Source organism: Asterias amurensis, chromosome 5 (assembly GCF_032118995.1).
Source record: "Asterias amurensis chromosome 5, ASM3211899v1".
In the NCBI taxonomy this organism is placed as follows: domain Eukaryota; kingdom Metazoa; phylum Echinodermata; class Asteroidea; order Forcipulatida; family Asteriidae; genus Asterias; species Asterias amurensis.
This window is the reverse complement of record NC_092652.1, coordinates 6,130,693-6,150,838: the sequence shown is the minus strand read 5'-3', so window position 1 is coordinate 6,150,838 and position 20,146 is coordinate 6,130,693. Positions and strand designations below refer to the sequence as shown.

The following is a 20,146-nucleotide window of genomic DNA, read 5'->3' as shown; positions in this document are numbered from 1 at the left end:
AGAAAATTGTTATGCTTACAGTATATTTGCGTAATTACCAAGAGTGTTCAGTGCATTTAAAGTCTCAAATTATACTTCATTTCGGCTTCCATCTGTAATTGTGTTTGCGAAGAACATCCCTATGACTTTTGTTTTTGGAATAATCAGCCTTGCAAAAAGGGTGGTTTCGTGAGTCTGTTGTCCACACTATTTAAAAAACCTGACTTGAAGTCCGTACAGACTTCTATGCTTCCTGACGTTTAGTTATTTAATTGAAAAGGCTTCGTTATAAATCAAAAATGTAGTCAACGAAAATGAAATCACTCTTCTTAAAATGTCGATTCTGTAACTATAAACTTACCGTTAAATGACATTTTACTTCTTTTTAAAGTGTTTATAATATTAAAAATCCCAACAGGAACAATGCTGCCAAAAATAACTGAACAATACAAATAACGAGTAAATGTGTGATGTTATGCAATGTAAATTTAGCGCAGAAAGTATTCCATAGCTAATAAAGGAGTGTACATTGTGATCGCAAGACCTTAGCTTTCCGTGCACTATTTGAGATAAAGTATCTATCTTGTTTTTATAAAGGCTTACTGTCATTACAGCTAAATTTATATAAGGATTAGTGGAGTTTCGTAAAGATAAAACAAAACGAAATACGAACAACAAGCGAGCAAGGCCGAAAAAGTATGTGTGCATTGCATTAGTAATAACGGTCCGCAAATGTTGTGGCTTTTTGGCGTTGGTTTTGTTTTTATTTAGTCCATTGTTGAAACCTTCAAAGAATTCAGACTTTACTGGGGCTGTAGGGGATTGAAGCAACTTGGAGTTCTTATTATTTCATTCAACTATCGGAAGATAAGTGATAATGTTTAAGGCCGAGTTTTGAGGACAGCTGTTGTGGAATTATATACGTGTGGAACAACGACATCCAAAATCAAAATGGCGTCGGCATCGGATATCTCTACGTACTGTTTACTGACGGCCATTCTGATGAGCACGGTTAGTACACACGATCGTTCTTGAAGTTTTGTTTAAAAGTATTAAAACTATTTAATTGATTTATATATATTCTTTACATTGGCTTCCTGTTTGTATGTTACATAGTCTGTCTGATCAAGCCCTCAGTGGCTTAAAATGCCCTGGACACTTTTGGTAATTACTCAAAATAGGCCCTATTTGTTAGCATAAAAACTTACTTGGTAACGAGCAACGGAGAACTGTTCATAGTATAAAACACTGTTAGAAAAGGCTCCCTTTGAAGTATGGTAGTTGAGAAAGAAATATTTTTCTCCCTAAAATATTTGAACTGAGTTCGAGACATCAGCCTAAAAAGCACACAACTTGTGTGACAAGGGTGTTTTTTTCTTCAATTATTCCCTCGCAATTTCGAGTTCATATTTTCACAGGTTGGTTATTTTATGCATATGTTGAAATACATCAAGTGAGAATACTGGTCCTTGACATTAATTTTACCAAATGTGTCCAGTGCCTTTAATTAATTTTTGTTTATTATTGTGGTCTAATTGCGATTTCCTTGACCTTGACATACCTGTTATTGATAGTTCGTCATTAAAGACACTGGACACTTTTGGTAATTGTCAAAGACCAGTCTTCTTACTTGGTGTGTCTCAACATATGCATGAGATAACAAACCTGTGAATATTTTAGCTCATTCAGTCATCGAAGTTGCGAGATAATAATGAAAGAAAAAGCACTTTTGTTACACAAAGTTGCGTGCTTTCTGATGCTTGATTTCGAGACCTCAAGTTCTAAATCTGAGGTCTCGAAATCAAATTCGTTGAAAATTACTTCTTTCTCGAAAACTATTCCTTTTCAGAGGGAGTCGTTTCTTATAATGTTTTATACTATCAACCTCTCCCCATTACTCGTTACCAAATAAGGTTTTATGCTAATAATTACTTTGAGTAATTATCAATAGTGTCCACTGCCTTTAACAGCACAGTCTAAACCATTAGGATTAGGTCTCATAATTCAAACGTAGTCCCACATCCCTTCCAGTAAATACTGTTACAGCGCCAGGAGCGTCAATAAGTGACGGATATGCGCGCTACAAGACGCCTCTATTGCTATTTGTACTTTTTAAGGTCATATTTCATTGGTTAAACCTGCGCTGCAAGTTACCGCAATACAAGCTAACCATTCCCATATAATCATCTCTGCACTCACAGGCACCCATTTTACCCCGGGGCGGGGAGAAGCTTATGGTTAAGTGTCTTGCTCAAGGACACAAGTGTCACGACCGGGATTCGAACCCACTCTCGATGACTTGTCCACCAGAACTGGTGTCTGATGCTCTTATCCGATCGGCCACGACACCCAAACTATAATTGTGCATGATTTTTTCTCCTTTTTTTATTTTTTATTTTATACAGATTTGCACACCAGTAGAATCAACAGCAACCTTGGAGCTCAAGTTGATGCAGTTTAGGACTGTTCAGGCAAGATGCGGACTGTTTGAGAGTGAAGAGTGTGACGCGAAGTTTTCGTTTTGCATAGACCAGTGAGTTATGAATGTTGCGAAAATAGTACATAGAAAGTCAAGGTCAAGCTAATTCAGTGTATAAATCGACTACAAACCCGGCATACTAGGTTGAGTCTAATCAAGGTCATGTGGTCTTCGAATGCTAACAATTATTCTGAGTAATTACCAACAGCGTCTAGAGTGTCTTTAAAGGCAACAATATGTATAAGCATCTTACTTGGTAAAGAGCAACCGAAAGCGGTTGATAGTATATAAGTTCGGACGAGTTACTCGATGAGTTACTCGTCCTAACTCGAGATAGGATTAATCCTAGCGTTTCGCGAAACCGGCTGTTGTGCTTTTAAGAACAGCAGGGATAAGATTGCGTTTCATTAAGCAAAGGGATTTTGTTGACAACTCCTGAAGTTTTGTTGCACTTCACCAGCTACCCCCTACCTTTACCCCCTCCCTCTCACTCTCGCTCTTCTCTCCTAGATACCCAACAGATGGTAGTGGGTGTTCAGTTGGTGGAGGGTCCTTAGGGCCCCTAAACAATGCCAACGAAATTGACTTCGTACTTTATGGATTTGTTCCATACATCTACAGGGACGTGGAAACATGGACGGTGAGATTCGTTAGTTATAATGTTTGATTCGCTTAAAATGATCATAAGAGTATGACGGTTGTGCTAGTATGTGTAACCAGGGATACTTCATATGAAAGGAAGGACTAAAATAAAAATGACTAAACCCAAAAGTCAGAATGAACAATTATTTCAAATCAAGGACCTCAATCCATATACAAATTCTTTTACAGCGTATTTTTACAATAATCGTTTTAGTGTGCTTTACATTTATAGTACCCTGATCTTTGGGCCTGTAGAGTATACAACCCTGGGCAACCGAAGTGCCCCAGTGGCATTTTAATACAAAGTATCAACCTGTACGCTCGCAGGTACCCATTTATACGCCATGGGTGAAGAGAAGCAAAAAGTATTTTGCTGGTCATTGGGCTAATAATATTCCTTTAATCTTTCTCAGCTCCCTTGGGAGTATACGACCTGGGCAACCCTTAGTGCTCCAGTGGCCTTTTCATACACAATATCAATCTCTACCTCTCAGGTATCTATATATAACCCTGATAGTAAAGTATCTTGCTCAAGAACGCAAGTGTAAGACCGGGACACCCTACAAAGTTATATCATTATTTTGTTTGCATTATACACATTTTTAAAGACAACCGTCTGGGGTTAAAAAAAAAAAATAAATAAATAAAAAATGTTTTAATGTTGCATCTTAAAAGGAAGCGTGTGGAGACGCTTCACATGTTTTTCATTTATTATTGTTTAGCTTTTTTTTTATAAATATTATACACATTTTTAACGACAACAGGCTGGCCTAATCTCAATTTGTTCAATTGTATCCTTTTTGTTTTCATTAAAGGCAGTGGACACTATTGGTAATTACTCAAAATAATTATCAGCATAAAACCTTACTTGGTAACGAGTGATGGGTAGAGGTTGATAGTATAAAACATTGTGAGAAACGACTCCCTCTGAAGTAACAAAGTGTTCGAGAAAGAAGTAGTTTTCCACGAATTTGATTTCGAGACCTCAAGTTTAGAATTTGAGGTCTCGAAATCAAGCAGCTGAAAGCACACAACTTCGTGTGACAAGGGTGTTTTCTTTTTCTTTCGTGGTTATCTCGCAACTCTGACGACCAATCAAGCTCAATTTTTCACAGGTTTGTTATTTGCTGCATATGTTGAGATGCCCGGAGTGCGAAGACTGGTCTTTGACAATCACAAATAGAAGAAAAGAAGAAAAAGAAGAGAAAAAAAAATTACTTAAATGAAAGATGGCGAAAATGCTTAACCTGTTTTTTTTGCCTTATATTATTTCACAGGATACGGTGGATATAACATTCGACATTGTAGATGTGGATACTTTTAAAGAGGAAGAGATTGATACTATTGTATTTAATATCGAACAAGCACGTGACAGGACTGCCAGCGAATCCAAGTACATAGACTACGGGGAGGGAATGGCCACAACGTAAGTTCGCTGGCATGACAGATAAGAGAGCTTTCGTTTTGGACGACGGATGGTTCTGTGGCGGTAATTATGGCATTTGGCGTCATCTGCGCATGCGTCGGCTTTGAGGACGGTCGTCCCTCTTGGCGTAATCTGCACATGCGTCGGCTTTGAGGACGGTCGTCCATCAATTTCTACGACTGTACTTGCGATGAATCTGCGCTGTGCTGAAAACGACAACGACGAGTGTTAACCATGGTGCAAACTCGAACTTGATCCCAGTTGCTGTGTTTATGCGCCCTAAATGCGTATCATAATTAGAGATAGCACGCCCGCCTGCGGTAACGGGATGATTGTCACTTATGAGGATTTTAAAGATGCTATGTGGCAGCAGACTTTTACCAGTTAAATTTATTGTTCTTGGTAAAGTGCGCATGCTCAAAACCACGTAGTCATCAAAGATTCACCTGGTATTAAGTCTGCGGCCGGCCACCTAGCGTTCCAAAGTCTCAAAGTCCATGTACAGCCACATTTCAACTCTGATCATGACGACAAAGCTTCACTTTTGTTTATAATTCCACCAGATTTGAGCCATATCGATCCAGGAATCGGTATAGTCTTGTTGCCATCAGCAAACAAATTGTCCATTGTTTTTTAAAACAAAGACTTCTATTATGCTGTTTTCTCTCTCTTCACAGGATGTCAATCCAGTTGAAAGTCTACTGTAACACTGACTTTTATGGTGGAAACTGTTCCGTGGCTTGCACACAATCGGACACCGATGCTGACGGACATTATACGTGCAACCTGGACACAGGAGAAAAGGTCTGCTTAACTGGATACGAGGGAACAAACTGCAAAGACAACATAGATGACTGCTTGAGTGACCCTTGTCAAAACGGTGCAGAATGTGAAGATGCACTCAATGACTTCATCTGCAAATGCAAAGACGGATACACCGGGACGCTTTGTGAGGAAGCGGTGGATGAGTGTTCCAGCAACCCTTGTGGGAACGACGGAGTATGTGAGGATAGAGTAAATGGTTTCATCTGTAACTGCACTGACGGGTATAATGGAGCGATTTGCGATGGGGATATAGATGAGTGTTCCAGCAACCCTTGTCAGAATGGTGGAGTATGTGAGGATAGAGTAAATGGTTTCATATGTAACTGCACTGATGGGTATAATGGAACGCTTTGCAACGGGGACATAGATGAGTGTTCCAGCAACCCTTGTCAGAATGGTGGACTATGTGAGGATAGATTAAATGGTTTCATCTGTAACTGCACTGATGGGTATAATGGAACTCTTTGCAATGGAGAAGTAGATGAGTGTTCCAGCAATCCTTGTCAGAACGGTGGATTATGTGAGGATAGAGTAAATGGTTTTATCTGTAACTGCACTGGTGGGTATAATGGAACGCTTTGCGATGGGGATATAGATGAGTGTTCCAGCAACCCTTGTCAGAACGGTGGACTATGTGAGGATAAAGTAAATGGTTTTATCTGTAACTGCACTGATGGGTATAATGGAACGCTCTGCGATAGGGATATAGATGAGTGTTCCAGCAACCCTTGTCAGAATGGTGGAGTATGTGAGGATAGAGTAAATGGTTTCATCTGTAACTGCACAGACGGGTATAATGGAACGCTTTGCGATGGGGATATAGATGAGTGTTCCAGCAACCCTTGCCAGAACGGTGGGTTTTGTGAGGATAGAGTAAATGGTTTTATATGTAACTGCACTGATGGGTATAATGGAACGCTTTGCAACGGGGATATAGATGAGTGTACCAGCAACCCTTGTCAGAACGGTGGACTATGTGAGGATAGATTAAATGGTTTCATCTGTAACTGCACTGATGGGTATAATGGAACGCTTTGCAACGGGGATATAGATGAGTGTTCCAGCAACCCTTGTCAGAATGGTGGAGTATGCGAGGATAAAGTAAATGGTTTTATCTGTAACTGCACTGACGGGTATAATGGAACGCTCTGCGATGGGGATATAGATGAGTGTTCCAGCAACCCTTGTCAGAACGGTGGGTTATGTGAGGATAGAGTAAATGGTTTCATCTGTAACTGCACTGATGGGTATAATGGAACGCTTTGCGATGGGGATATAGATGAGTGTTCCAACAATCCTTGCCAGAACGGAGGATTATGTGAGGACAAAGTAAATGGTTTCATCTGTAACTGCACTGACGGGTATAATGGAACGCTCTGCGATGGGGATATAGATGAGTGTTCCAGCAACCCTTGTCAGAACGGTGGACTATGTGAGGATAAAGTAAATGGTTTCATCTGTAACTGCACTGACGGGTATAATGGAACGCTTTGCGATGGGGATATAGATGAGTGTTCCAGCAACCCTTGTCAGAATGGTGGAGTATGCGAGGACAAAGTAAATGGTTTTATCTGTAACTGCACTGATGGGTATAATGGAACGCTCTGCGATGGGGATATAGATGAGTGTTCCAGCAATCCTTGCCAGAATGGTGGAGTATGTGAGGATAGAGTAAATGGTTTCATCTGTAACTGCACAGACGGGTATAATGGAACGCTTTGCAACGGGGATATAGATGAGTGTTCCAGCAACCCTTGCCAGAACGGTGGATTTTGTGAGGATAGAGTAAATGGTTTTATATGTAACTGCACTGATGGGTATAATGGAACGCTTTGCAACGGGGATATAGATGAGTGTACCAGCAACCCTTGTCAGAACGGTGGATTTTGTGAGGATAGAGTAAATGGTTTTATATGTAACTGCACTGATGGGTATAATGGAACGCTTTGCAACGGGGATATAGATGAGTGTACCAGCAACCCTTGTCAGAACGGTGGACTATGTGAGGATAGATTAAATGGTTTCATCTGTAACTGCACTGATGGGTATAATGGAACGCTTTGCAACGGGGATATAGATGAGTGTACCAGCAACCCTTGTCAGAACGGAGGACTATGTGAGGATAGATTAAATGGTTTCATCTGTAACTGCACTGATGGGTATAATGGAACGCTTTGCAACGGGGATATAGATGAGTGTTCCAGCAACCCTTGTCAGAATGGTGGAGTATGTGAGGATAGAGTAAATGGTTTCATATGTAACTGCACTGATGGGTATAATGGGACGCTTTGCAACGGGGATATAGATGAGTGTTCCAGCAGCCCTTGTCAGAATGGTGGAGTATGCGAGGATAGAGTAAATGGTTTCATCTGTAACTGCACTGACGGGTATAATGGAACGCTTTGCGATGGGGATATAGATGAGTGTTCGAGCAATCCTTGCCAGAACGATGGATTATGTGAGGATAGAGTAAATGGTTTCATATGTAACTGCACTGATGGGTATACTGGAATGCTTTGCGAAATGGATATAGATGAGTGTTCCAGCAACCCTTGTCAGAACGGTGGACTATGTGAGGATAGAGTAAATGGTTTCATCTGTAACTGCACCGTTGGGTATAATGGAACGCTTTGCGATGGGGATATAGATGAGTGTTCCAGCAACCCTTGTCAGAATGGTGGAGTATGTGAGGATAGAGTAAATGGTTTCATATGTAACTGCACTGATGGGTATAATGGGACGCTTTGCAACGGGGATATAGATGAGTGTTCCAGCAGCCCTTGTCAGAATGGTGGAGTATGCGAGGATAGAGTAAATGGTTTCATCTGTAACTGCACTGACGGGTATAATGGAACGCTTTGCGATGGGGATATAGATGAGTGTTCGAGCAATCCTTGCCAGAACGATGGATTATGTGAGGATAGAGTAAATGGTTTCATATGTAACTGCACTGATGGGTATACTGGAATGCTTTGCGAAATGGATATAGATGAGTGTTCCAGCAACCCTTGTCAGAACGGTGGACTATGTGAGGATAGAGTAAATGGTTTCATCTGTAACTGCACCGTTGGGTATAATGGAACGCTTTGCGATGGGGATATAGATGAGTGTTCCAGCAACCCTTGTCAGAACGGTGGACTATGTGAGGATAGATTAAATGGTTTCATCTGTAACTGCACTGATGGGTATAATGGAACGCTTTGCGATGGGGATATAGATGAGTGTTCCAGCAACCCTTGTCAGAACGGCGGACTATGTGAGGATAGATTTAATGGTTTCATCTGTAACTGCACTGATGGGTATAATGGAACGCTTTGCGATGGGGATATAGATGAGTGTTCCAGCAACCCTTGTCAGAACGGTGGAGTATGTGAGGATAGAGTAAATGGTTTCATCTGTAACTGCACAGACGGGTATAATGGAACGCTTTGCAACGGGGATATAGATGAGTGTTCCAGCAACCCTTGCCAGAACGGTGGATTTTGTGAGGATAGAGTAAATGGTTTTATATGTAACTGCACTGATGGGTATAATGGAACGCTTTGCAACGGGGATATAGATGAGTGTACCAGCAACCCTTGTCAGAACGGTGGACTATGTGAGGATAGATTAAATGGTTTCATCTGTAACTGCACTGATGGGTATAATGGAACGCTTTGCAACGGGGATATAGATGAGTGTTCCAGCAACCCTTGTCAGAATGGTGGAGTATGTGAGGATAGAGTAAATGGTTTCATATGTAACTGCACTGATGGGTATAATGGGACGCTTTGCAACGGGGATATAGATGAGTGTTCCAGCAGCCCTTGTCAGAATGGTGGAGTATGCGAGGATAGAGTAAATGGTTTCATCTGTAACTGCACTGACGGGTATAATGGAACGCTTTGCGATGGGGATATAGATGAGTGTTCGAGCAATCCTTGCCAGAACGATGGATTATGTGAGGATAGAGTAAATGGTTTCATATGTAACTGCACTGATGGGTATACTGGAATACTTTGCGAAATGGATATAGATGAGTGTTCCAGCAACCCTTGTCAGAACGGTGGACTATGTGAGGATATAGTAAATGATTTCATCTGTAACTGCACTGATGGGTATAATGGAACGCTTTGCGATGGGGATATAGATGAGTGTTCCAGCAACCCTTGTCAGAACGGCGGACTATGTGAGGATAGATTAAATGGTTTCATCTGTAACTGCACTGATGGGTATAATGGAACGCTTTGCGAAGGGGATATAGATGAATGTTCCAGCAACCCTTGTCAGAATGGTGGAGTATGTGAGGATAGAGTAAATGGTTTCATCTGTAACTGCACTGATGGGTATAATGGAACGCTTTGCGATGGGGATATAGATGAGTGTTCCAGCAACCCTTGTCAGAACGGTGGAATATGTGAGGATAGAGTAAATGGTTTCATCTGTAACTGCACTGACGGGTATAATGGAGCGATTTGCGATGGGGATATAGATGAGTGTTCCAGCAACCCTTGTCAGAACGGTGGAGTATGTGAGGATAGAGTTAATGGTTTCATCTGTAACTGCACTGATGGGTATAATGGAACGCTTTGCGATGGGGATATAGATGAGTGTTCCAGCAACCCTTGTCAGAATGGTGGAGTATGTGAGGATAGAGTAAATGGTTTCATCTGTAACTGCACTGACGGGTATAATGGGACGCTTTGCAACGGGGATATAGATGAGTGTTCCAGCAACCCTTGTCAGAATAGTGGAGTATGCGAGGATAAAGTAAATGGTTTTATCTGTAACTGCACTGACGGGTATAATGGAACGCTCTGCGAAGGGGATATAGATGAGTGTTCCAGCAATCCTTGCCAGAACGGTGGAGTATGTGAGGATAGAGTAAATGGTTTCATATGTAACTGCACTGATGGGTATAATGGAACACTTTGCAACGAGGATATAGATGAGTGTTCCAGTAACCCTTGTCAGAACGGTGGATTATGTGAGGATAGAGTACATGGTTTCATTTGTAACTGCACTGATGGGTATAATGGAACGCTGTGCGATGTGGATATAGATGAGTGTTCCAGCAACCCTTGTCAGAACGGTGGATTATGTGAGGATATTGTAAATGGTTTTATCTGTAACTGCACTGATGGGTATAATGGAACGCTTTGCGATGGGGATATAGATGAGTGTTCCAGCAACCCTTGTGAGGTTGGTTGGGTATGTGAGGATAGAGTAAATGGGTACATTTGCTTTGATGAGCTTTGTTTAGAGGTTGATTGCGTTCAAGGCGACTGTTTTGAAGGGAGGTGCTTTTGTTATGAAGGATATGTTGGTGATATCTGTAACCTGGTCGACCCCTGTGCCAGTTCACCCTGTGAGGCAGGAACATGCATTGAGTTCAACGGAGACTTTAGGTATGTGTATGATTAGATATCAATAAAATCATACCTAAGACAGTTTCGCTATTCCTCGACTTGATCTCAGTAAAATTATCAAGAACCAGGCCTCGGCGGGTTTAAACCACTAGTTGAAAACTTGTTCACCACACATTGATTCCTTTAGTTAACATAATATAATAGGATTTCTGTTCAATGGAATTACATTAAGTTATAATTGATGAGATAATCTAAATAAATAACAAACATACTATTTACATAATATTATTAATTGTCGACGTTTTTTTATTTTTTTTATTTACATAAAAACCACAAGGGAAACTGACTGGGTAAATTTGTAAATGATTTTTGGGGTTGAACAAAGAATTGACTAGAGTGGGATTCGAACCAACGACCTCCGGATTAACGTGCCGTTAATCCGGAGGTCGTTGGTTCGAATCCCACTCTAGTCAATTCTTTGTTCAACCCCCAATTTTTTTTTTTTTTACCATACTCATTATTATTATTTTTATTATTATTATCATTATTTTTGTTTTGTTTTTTAAATTAATTCTAAACAATTAAATTTACATTACAGCTGTGAGTGTGAGCCTTTCTTTATGGGCACCCTTTGCGACCAGCCGGTTGAGGATCCCTGCCTTGAGCTCCAACCTTGCGTAGGCGGAGAGTGCAGTCTTTCAAGCACTACCTCTTATGGCTACGCTTGCAACTGCCTGACAAACTACCACGGCACCAACTGCGAAATTGGTGAGATCCTCGTCTTTTCCCTTGGTGAAGCTGTCTCCTTAAAGCCCTATCCACACTACTCTACTCCCCAGGGTTGCCCCGGGAATTAACTGCCGGTGTTCCAGGGAAATCTGGAAGGATATTCTATCCCCGGAGATTCTGTCCCCCAAGTTTGGCGAACTATGTACACAACTATTTCTGATAGCGCCCTCTTTTGAACCCTCCTCTTCCAGCTTATGTTATAACTTCCCATTACGGTGGACACCGGCACTATAGAAGACGTCATTATTTAAAATCATGATGTTGTTTGTAGTTGTTGGGCACCTCTTAAACAGTGTTTCACTGAGAGGTCTCCCCATACACAGGGTAAAGAAGAAACAAATGAATATTGTTATTATTAACTGCACTTTTTGAAGAACATCGGTTTTCTTTTCCTCCTAGATTTGATCGTGTACAGCTACAGCATGCTCGTTGATGGCAGCGACATCAACACCATTGAATTCGAATCCAGCATGGCGTCTTTACTGCAAAAGGAAAGCGTCTCTGTGCTGGCCGTCGAGAATGAAATAGTTGTGACCGTATTGACCACTGAGGACTACAGAGCAGTCCAGACAGGGTACGGTGGGGAAGGGAAGGGGGGGGGGGTAAACAGCAATCATAGATTAACACAAACTCGTGTTGGAGATTCTGTGAGATTTCTGTTTCCTCATAGGCCCTTTTCGAAACCAAGGCTTCGGCTCCAGATTCGGCCCTGGCTAGCTTGGCCCTCGCGGTTGTTTTAACAATTGCGCGTGCTTTGCGTAAGCGCTTGGGGCTTCTGACTAGAGAACGGATACTGAAGCCGAATCCAAAGCCAATGGTTTCGAAAAGGGCCCTACATACAGCAAGTTGTGTAGAAAAATTGTCTGCTAGCGCCTCTGTTGAATCAACTTCCTTTATCCCGTTGACTGACTCAGGGACACAAACATCCGGGGAACAAACTCCCCTTCGACACAGGCGTATAAATGAAGAAAAAAACAAAAACACTCTGAGACCTGTGCGAAGTCAAAACAACAAATCAAAATTTATCAGGCTTTTATTCTCAATTTGAAAATGTTAAAGACACTGGACACTGTTGGTAGTTTATAAACACCAGTCTTCTCACTTGGCGTATCTCAGCATATGCACAAAATAACAAACCAATGAACATTTCAGCTCAATTATTGGTCGTCGAAGTTTCGAGATAATAATGAAAGAAAAAACACACTTGTCACACGAAGTTGCGTGTGCTTCAGATGTTTGATTTCGAGACCTCAAAATCTAATTCTGAGGTCTCGAAATCAAATTCATGGAAAGTTACTTCTTTCTCAAAAACTACGTCACTTCAGAGGGAGCCGTTTCTTACAATGTTATATACTATCAACCCCTCTTTTAAACCAATTTCCCTTGTCCCATGTTGACTTGAGACACAAACACCGAGGGAAAAATGTCCCCTTCGACAAGCGTATATATAAAAAAAAAAAAAAAAAAAAAAAAAAAAAAAAAATCGAAATTCTCGGACCTGTGTGAAGTTTAAACTTCAAACCAAGATGTGACAGGCTTTAATTCTCATTTTTGAAATCTTTAAACTTTCTCTGTTTTACATCCCCCAGTGACTCGTTGACAAACCTGACCTTCCTGGCGAAGCAAATGGAGCAGAGCATCTTCACGTATCTAACAGAAGAAGAAATCGCCGCTTTGCTGAGTAAATCGTCCCAGGAGGACATAGAGGACGCCCTGGGGCACACGTTGTTTTTCGGGGAGGCCACACCAGTCGTTGAGTCAGAAGTGAGTATCAACAGGTCTACCTGACTTTTAAAACAGCCATCATCTCATCCTATATATATAGGGTGCGTTCGTTTAGCTTCCCATGGTCGACCCCGATGTTGCGTATTATATTTTTTTCCAGGACGAACGTGGGCACACAATTACCCCACGTTCGTCCTCGAACCAGGAAAAAACCCCAGACACGTCACCACGTGAGCCTTCCTGTGGTGACGTCAGTGCACCTCGGGCCAGCCCCAAGAGCCCCACTTGTGGATTGGGTCACAAGCAATTTGTCTAAATGGAGCTTACTAGTCGTTTCTATGCAATAAAATCCGGACATACTAACAGACAACTTCAGACCCCAACCCACAACCCTATATTAAACCTCCTCAAAGCATTGAACTAAAATATCTCCTCGATCGGTGTCATGGAAACGTCATAATTCCCTCTCTCTTTCCCCTCCAGAAATCTTTGGCCTACTACTTGGTGCTCTTCGCTATTTTTAGCGTCCTCCTTATAACCATCGTGTCAGTTCTGATCTGTATTGCTGTGCGTTTCCGGTAAGATGCTATCAGTGTGTATAGCCCACACCTTGAAGTTTTATTTTCCTTTTTTTTTTTTTTTTTTTTTTTTTTTTCCTTTTTATTTTCCTTTTTTTTTATTTTCTTTTTTTATTTTAATTTTTAAATGCTTGCACCGATTACGTAAAGCACCGTATTATGCTCGGTGCTTTTCAATTCCATTCTGCATTTCTGGCAGGGTTCAATCCATGCCCCTTCGTTTGGTTGATAGGGTCTCATTAGAGCTCAAAAGAGCTCGAGAAGGTTACGTGAGGCCAGTCTGAGATGTTTTCTTCGATAGTTGTGTGTTTGTTATCAACACCAACTACCATTATAATTGTGTGAAAACGAGGTGGCAACCATGATGCTATACAGTTCTTTTTTGCCTCAAACTAAATGTTTAGAACTCCATCTTGTTTTTATTTTGTTGCATTGTGTTCGAAACTCGCTAACTTTTTTCCTATTTAAAGGTTTGTTGGGCAAACTGTTCGTTTACCCGTGTTTTTCGGAACAGTACCTCTGGGTAAATATATACTCGTTTAATTCCTGTATTGTTAAACTACTTTTCTCCCCTTTCTCTCCAGAAAATCCAAGCGAAAGGAGCTACAACAGATTGAAGGCAAGGAATTATCAATTTCTACATTTCAAAACTATCAAGCCAGAAAAAATCGAGTGTTGCATTGGCAAGAATCAACGCAGAGCGCGGCGGTTGAATTTGAAAATCCCGCCTTCGACGAAAATGTGTGTTTACCCGGTGATGAGGGTGCTAGAGGCTACCAAAATGGCGACCCTTTGCGTTTATCTGCGACAGACCAACAGACCCAAGAAGGGACGAGTGTTCGGTATTACTGGACAGATGGGAAGAGGACTGCAAACTCCGGTAGTAAGAAGCATCACAAAAACAAGCGCAAGGATGGCAGTAAAAAAGCTAAATTACGGTCCAAAGATTCGGTTGCTGGAGAAGGTGGCGAATGGTCTTTCGGAAGTCAGCAGAATGAGGGGCGACATTCAGGGAGTAATTTAGATGTCGAGATAGGTCGGCGAAAGGGGGATACCCATCAGGTTCCCAATTCCTTTCACGGTAACGTACTTATGAGGTCCACATCCCACCAGCAACATTCGTCCCGCAATTATAATCTGCAGTTTAGCTCTAATCGATCGATGAGCATGATGTATTGATGTTTTTAAAACGAATAGTTGTTTCAAGACTTCTCCATTAACAGTATATACCACAACAGCGAACAGCAACAACATAGTCCATGCATTCTCATGTGGACGACTAGAGTAGACCAATGACGAAATGTCATTTTTTTTAAAATTGTTTTCTGCGCAAACCTCTCACTAGATTGCATTCACACCATGTAAAATTAACTTGCATTTTTGTTCTGTTTTAAAACACTCTCGATGTTGCGGGTGTCACGTCTTGTCCCAATATGAGGAAGGTCTGTGGGACAGATCTGGGTCCAACGTGAGACTTCGAACATTTGAAAATTGCATATGATTCGATTTTTGTTCAAGTTTGCAATGGCCCTATTAATAGTCAGAATAATATCTTTCTGATGACATGGCGGGAGTGCCAATCTGAACTCCGTTACCACAGGCACGAACCCCCCTCCAAATTTACCCTAACTACAATTCGAGGCTTTCTTTTTATGGCGGAATTATAAAATATATAAAGAATACACAAAAACAGTGATACCTCATTTTTATGTTATGTTACGACGACAGATTTCATGGTGTGAGTTTGGAGAGAAAAGAAAGTTGTATGCCCCTAAAGGTTCAGCTCAAATCAAACGCATCGGCGTGTTTAGACATTTTACATTTTTTGTTATAGGCGGGCTGGGTGCATGCTAATATCGAAACATTTCCATGATAGGCCCTACCTGGTTTTTTTTCTCGTTTTTTCTTCTTTCTTTTTTTTTTCTTTCTGGGGTGGGGTGGGGCAAGAGTTGTTAGTTGTTAGTTCCCACGCTGTATGATTTAGTTTTGTAGTTTTATAACGATGAGTATAAAACAAATGTCAGGGTCTTTGTAGTCCAATGGTGCTGAAAACATCTGCAATTCTAATAACTTAGTGTTACATATTTAGTTACGCTTTTATGGGTGGCTTTTAAACTGTGTGAAATTAATTTAAACAAAACACACAAATAGGGCCTATTAGTATTTTTAAATGTATATTCTTCTTTTTATATAATAGCTAAATCAATTGATAAACTATTAAAGGAACACGTTGCCTTGGATCGGTCGAATAGGCCTTTCAAAAGCGTTCTGTAACCGTTTGCTATAAAATTGATATGGTTAGAAAGATGTTGTAAAAGTAGAATACAATGATCCACACAAATATGCCTTGAAATTGCGTGGTTTTCGTTTTACGTCGTCGACAAACACGGTCGGCCATTTATGGGAGTCAAAAATTTGACTCCCATAAATGGCCGACCGTTATAGTTCGTGATGTAAAATGAAAACCGTGCAATTTTGAGTGATACTTGTGTGGATCATTGTATTCTACTTTTACATTATCTTTCTACCCATATGCATTTCATAACAAACGGTTTCAAACGCTTTTCATAGATCAACTCGTCCGATCCAAGGCAACGTGTTCCTTTAACAAAGAGATGCACAACATCAGTCTCAAGGCACTGGACATGTTTGAGAATAGTCAAAATACCAGTCTTCTCACTTGGTGTATCCCAACATGCATAAAATAACAAACCTGTGAACATTTTGAATCAATTGGTCATCGAAGTTGCAAGAGAACAATGAAAGAAAAAACTTCCTTTTTGCATTATTTTGTGTGCTTTCAGATGCATATTAATAAAATTCCTCTATCCTGCAGTCTGTTATTATTTGAGTGAGAAATTACCTCTTTCTCAAACAATGTGTTACTTCAGAGGAAGCCGTTTCTCACAATGTTGTATACCATCAACAGCTCTCCATTGCTCGTTACCAAGTCAGTTTTTATTCCAACAGTAAATTTTGAGTAATTTCCAATAGTGTCGATTGTCTTTGAGGTGAATCCATGAGATCTGCAACAACCTTGCATCACAACAATCCCGAGCATGACTTTTTGTTCTGATTATTTAACTACTCATTTTCTAATCAGTAAATTTCAGTTAATTGCATAGTGTTTATTAGGGATTAAATAATCTTACAATAATTATTATACTATTGGAAATAAAATGTGACTTCAGGACATGACAGTGTTGTCAAGTGGGCGCATAAAATCACATTATCAAGGACGTTTGCAGCCACTCCCACCTTATGGGGATTTTGCTATACATGTGCACAGTTAGTAATTGCAGTGGTTTTATATTATTAAGTTTTGTATTCTTATTAAAAAGACTAATTAATACAATATACTTGATTAATTCCCGATGCAAATTTAACATCTATTACAAAATACTTTATCAAAACTGGGGAGCGACGTAATGTTGTTACAACTTCAGAAATCTTTGATTGTGGGCTTTATTATATACACATGCCAAAACTGTGACAAAAGTATTTTAAACTTCGGGAAAGTTATGATAATGGATGAACAATGTTGAGTTGTACAACTCAAATTAAGATTGTTGATTGTATTGCTCTGACTATTATTTTACAATTTGTTGTTATATTTTGGACGTCTATTTCAGAAATTGTGTCAATTAATTATATAAAAATATTAATTAAAAAATGTTTTGATTAATTTCGAGAAAATTATATCAAATAATATAAAATTAATTCATGTTCAAAGAACAAGAGCTGCCATGTTGTTGCAATTCATGGGGTGAGGCTTTGTCCACGTGGGAAACGAAATAGGCTACGTATCTGGCTATAGTGGGATCACAGACAGTGTGGATAGTTATGGTTGTGTTTCTACAACCATACAACCATGCACAAAGCTTCATACGTGTGTAGTTGAACAACCATGCACAACTATGAAGGCTTTTTACTTGGTGTAGTGTCACAATGTACTCTGTAAATTGTAAAAGAGTGAAAAACACCACTCTTTACATTTTCGAGTTGTCCCTCAAATGGCTCTTTAAAAAGACTGGTGGTTATTCTGTCCTGGTTTCACTCCAGGACAGAATGAAAAATCACTCAAAAAGATGCAAACTTCAATCTAAAAGAGTAGAAGACCACTTGAAAAAAGAGTGGTCCCTGATAATAGCTCTTCAAAAAGTGCCTTTTCACTCTTTTGCATTCAGAGTACAACTAATGAGCAATGAGACAAGTTCTACAACCAAGCACAAAGCTTCATAGGTAATGTAATGTCACACCATCGGAGCATTGTTTCAAAAGAGGAAAGCCAACATCACGAAATCCATATAATTACTTACGCCCCTCCCTGGATTATTTCAATAAGGAGATCGGAAGCCCAAAATTAATTCCATAAAATTATTGTAACGCCCCACTCTAAGGAATATTTCAAAAAGGGAAGGAGAGCCAGAAATAACGAGAGGCTAATACAGTACGCACATTCGCAGTTCAGGTACAACCGTCCATGGTTTAGCCTAAAGACACTGGACCCTATTGGTAATAATATTGTGAAAGACCAGTCTTCTCACTTGGTTTATCTCAACCAACAAAATGAACAAAAGAACAAACCAGTGAAAATTTGAACTCAATTGTTCGTCGAATTTGCGAGATAACAATGGAATAAAAAAACAACCTTGTCACACGAAGTTGTGTACTTTCAGCAGATGCTTGATTTCGAGGTGTCGAAATCAGTTTCGTAAAAATTACCTTTTTTGTCGAAAACTACATTACTTCAGAGGGAGCTATTTTTCACAATGTTTTATACTATCAACAGCTCTCCAATGCTTGTTAGCAAGTAAGGTTTTATTCTAAAAATTATTTTGGAGTAATTACCAAGTGTTCACTGCCTTTAATACGTCTTGGTTTGGTGAGATTTTTATAACCAAATCGACGTCTGTCTTGGAGTCCTTGAAACGGATGGCTCCCAACTCAACCGGTAGAGGGCGCTGTACTTGAAGTTGCTTCCTGATTCTGCTGCCCGACTGTTTACATGTGTACTGTGTCATGTGTAGGATAGGGGGCTGCTGCTGCAGTACTGTGACAAGTTTACTTTATTATTGACTCTAGCTGAACTCGCTGTACTGCTGCTAGTAGTGCAGAAGATCGCAGAAGAGCAGCAATTGAATGCTGGACAAATTAATACTCATCGTCGTAAACGATGTCCAAACTAGCTAGCTAATCTGGACGATAATATTGTTCTAAAGATTATGTGGTAAAAACACACAAGATATAACAACATTTCTGTAAAGAAAACCGTAATTCTCGCAATGCCTAACGACAAACTAAGCTGGCCTGATCCCAAAGATATCGGGATTGGGGTTGCTGCCGCTGGAGCTGGGACCGATGTCGACCGCCCGACATTCAGTCCGGCAGATGCCGCCAAGACGCCGGCGAGTAACACGGGCACGGACATGCTGAACTTACTGAAGAAACACGGAGTGTCGTTCTCCATGCTACTGGCAGTATGGGGAATGGGTTATTTCAGATTCAGTTGGAGTTGGCTGTTGCTGGTAAGTACTAAAATTTAAAGTGAGGGCGAGGGTGGTGGGGGCCCGGGGGGGGGGGGGGGGGTCTTCTAAATTAAATCCAGTAACTGGCTTCTTCTAGAATAGATCTAGCTAGAAAACTAGCTGCCTTTAGGTACTGTACTTACCGTAGAATTTAGAAACTACAGTAACTATACAGCCATACTTTTTAGAGGGCGGGGGTGGGGGGGGGGGGGGGGGTTCGCACTCCACACATTTTGATTGGTACAGTATTGGGTGCATTCATTCTTGATTTTTTAGTGCATCATTGATTGGCGAAAAAGCCAGATTTCACCAAATTATATTATTGGATATCTTTCCGTATGGCGCCACCACTTTTTCACTTATTTTTACAAAAAGGGATATATCAATCAGGTAAATTAGATACTACATTATTTCATATCGAATGAAAAAGTGGTGGCGCCATACGGAAACTTTTCCATATTATTCTGTGATAATGATTTTAAATATTAGGATTTCATTTAAAATGCTATTATTTAATATTTGGTTGTCTAATTATTATGTAACACAGAGCCTATTTATTTGATATTTTCTGTTTGCAATAAACACAAAATAGACACAGAAACTCATCCAACTCGCTGTAAAAAATAGCCAGCCAGACAAGAAAACAAGACAGACAGACAGACAGACAGACCCGTAGACAGACAGACAGACAGACAGACAGACAGACAGACAGACAGACAGACAAACAGACAAAAGGACTTATGAACATAATACATGACACAACGAATTCGTAATAGAAGCGACAAGATGGCAGAACAGTTTAAGCTTAATAAGACAAGTATTGAAGA

General features: G+C 40.3%; 2 protein-coding genes across 4 annotated transcripts in view; both read left to right on the top strand.

Annotated features, from left to right (window-relative positions):
* The first annotated feature begins 722 nt into the window (after positions 1-722).
* On the top strand, positions 723-16,030 carry LOC139937525 (uncharacterized). Of its 2 annotated transcripts, XM_071932698.1 has the most exons (10): positions 723-990; positions 2,385-2,512; positions 2,969-3,098; positions 4,378-4,526; positions 5,204-10,738; positions 11,298-11,467; positions 11,888-12,062; positions 13,078-13,252; positions 13,697-13,791; positions 14,376-16,030. In XM_071932698.1, exons 1-10 carry the CDS (start codon positions 931-933, stop codon positions 14,968-14,970), a joined length of 7,212 nt encoding a protein of 2,403 aa, XP_071788799.1. In that variant the 5' UTR covers positions 723-930; the 3' UTR covers positions 14,971-16,030. The 2 variants fall into 2 exon arrangements, with proteins under 2 accessions (XP_071788799.1, XP_071788800.1); XM_071932699.1 differs by lacking the exon at positions 13,697-13,791 and having other exon boundaries at positions 14,376-14,533.
* A 2,786-nt stretch (positions 16,031-18,816) lies between these two features.
* Positions 18,817-20,146, top strand: part of LOC139937017 (extended synaptotagmin-2-like) — a 43,469-nt gene continuing 42,139 nt past the window's right edge. For both annotated transcript variants that reach the window (XM_071931956.1, XM_071931955.1), the window contains exon 1: positions 18,817-19,319. In XM_071931956.1, coding sequence (XP_071788057.1) covers positions 19,077-19,319 — 243 coding nt within the window. In that variant the 5' untranslated portion in view covers positions 18,817-19,076. The remainder of the gene's footprint in view (positions 19,320-20,146) is intronic.

Coding starts and splice junctions, on each gene's coding strand:
- LOC139937525 (XM_071932698.1), top strand. CDS start 931: ATGGCGTCGGCATCGGATATCTCTACGTACTGTTTACTGACGGCCATT. Junction 3,099..4,377: donor GGGACGTGGAAACATGGACG/GTGAGATTCGTT, acceptor ATTATTTCACAG/GATACGGTGGATATAACATT. Junction 12,063..13,077: donor TACAGAGCAGTCCAGACAGG/GTACGGTGGGGA, acceptor TACATCCCCCAG/TGACTCGTTGACAAACCTGA.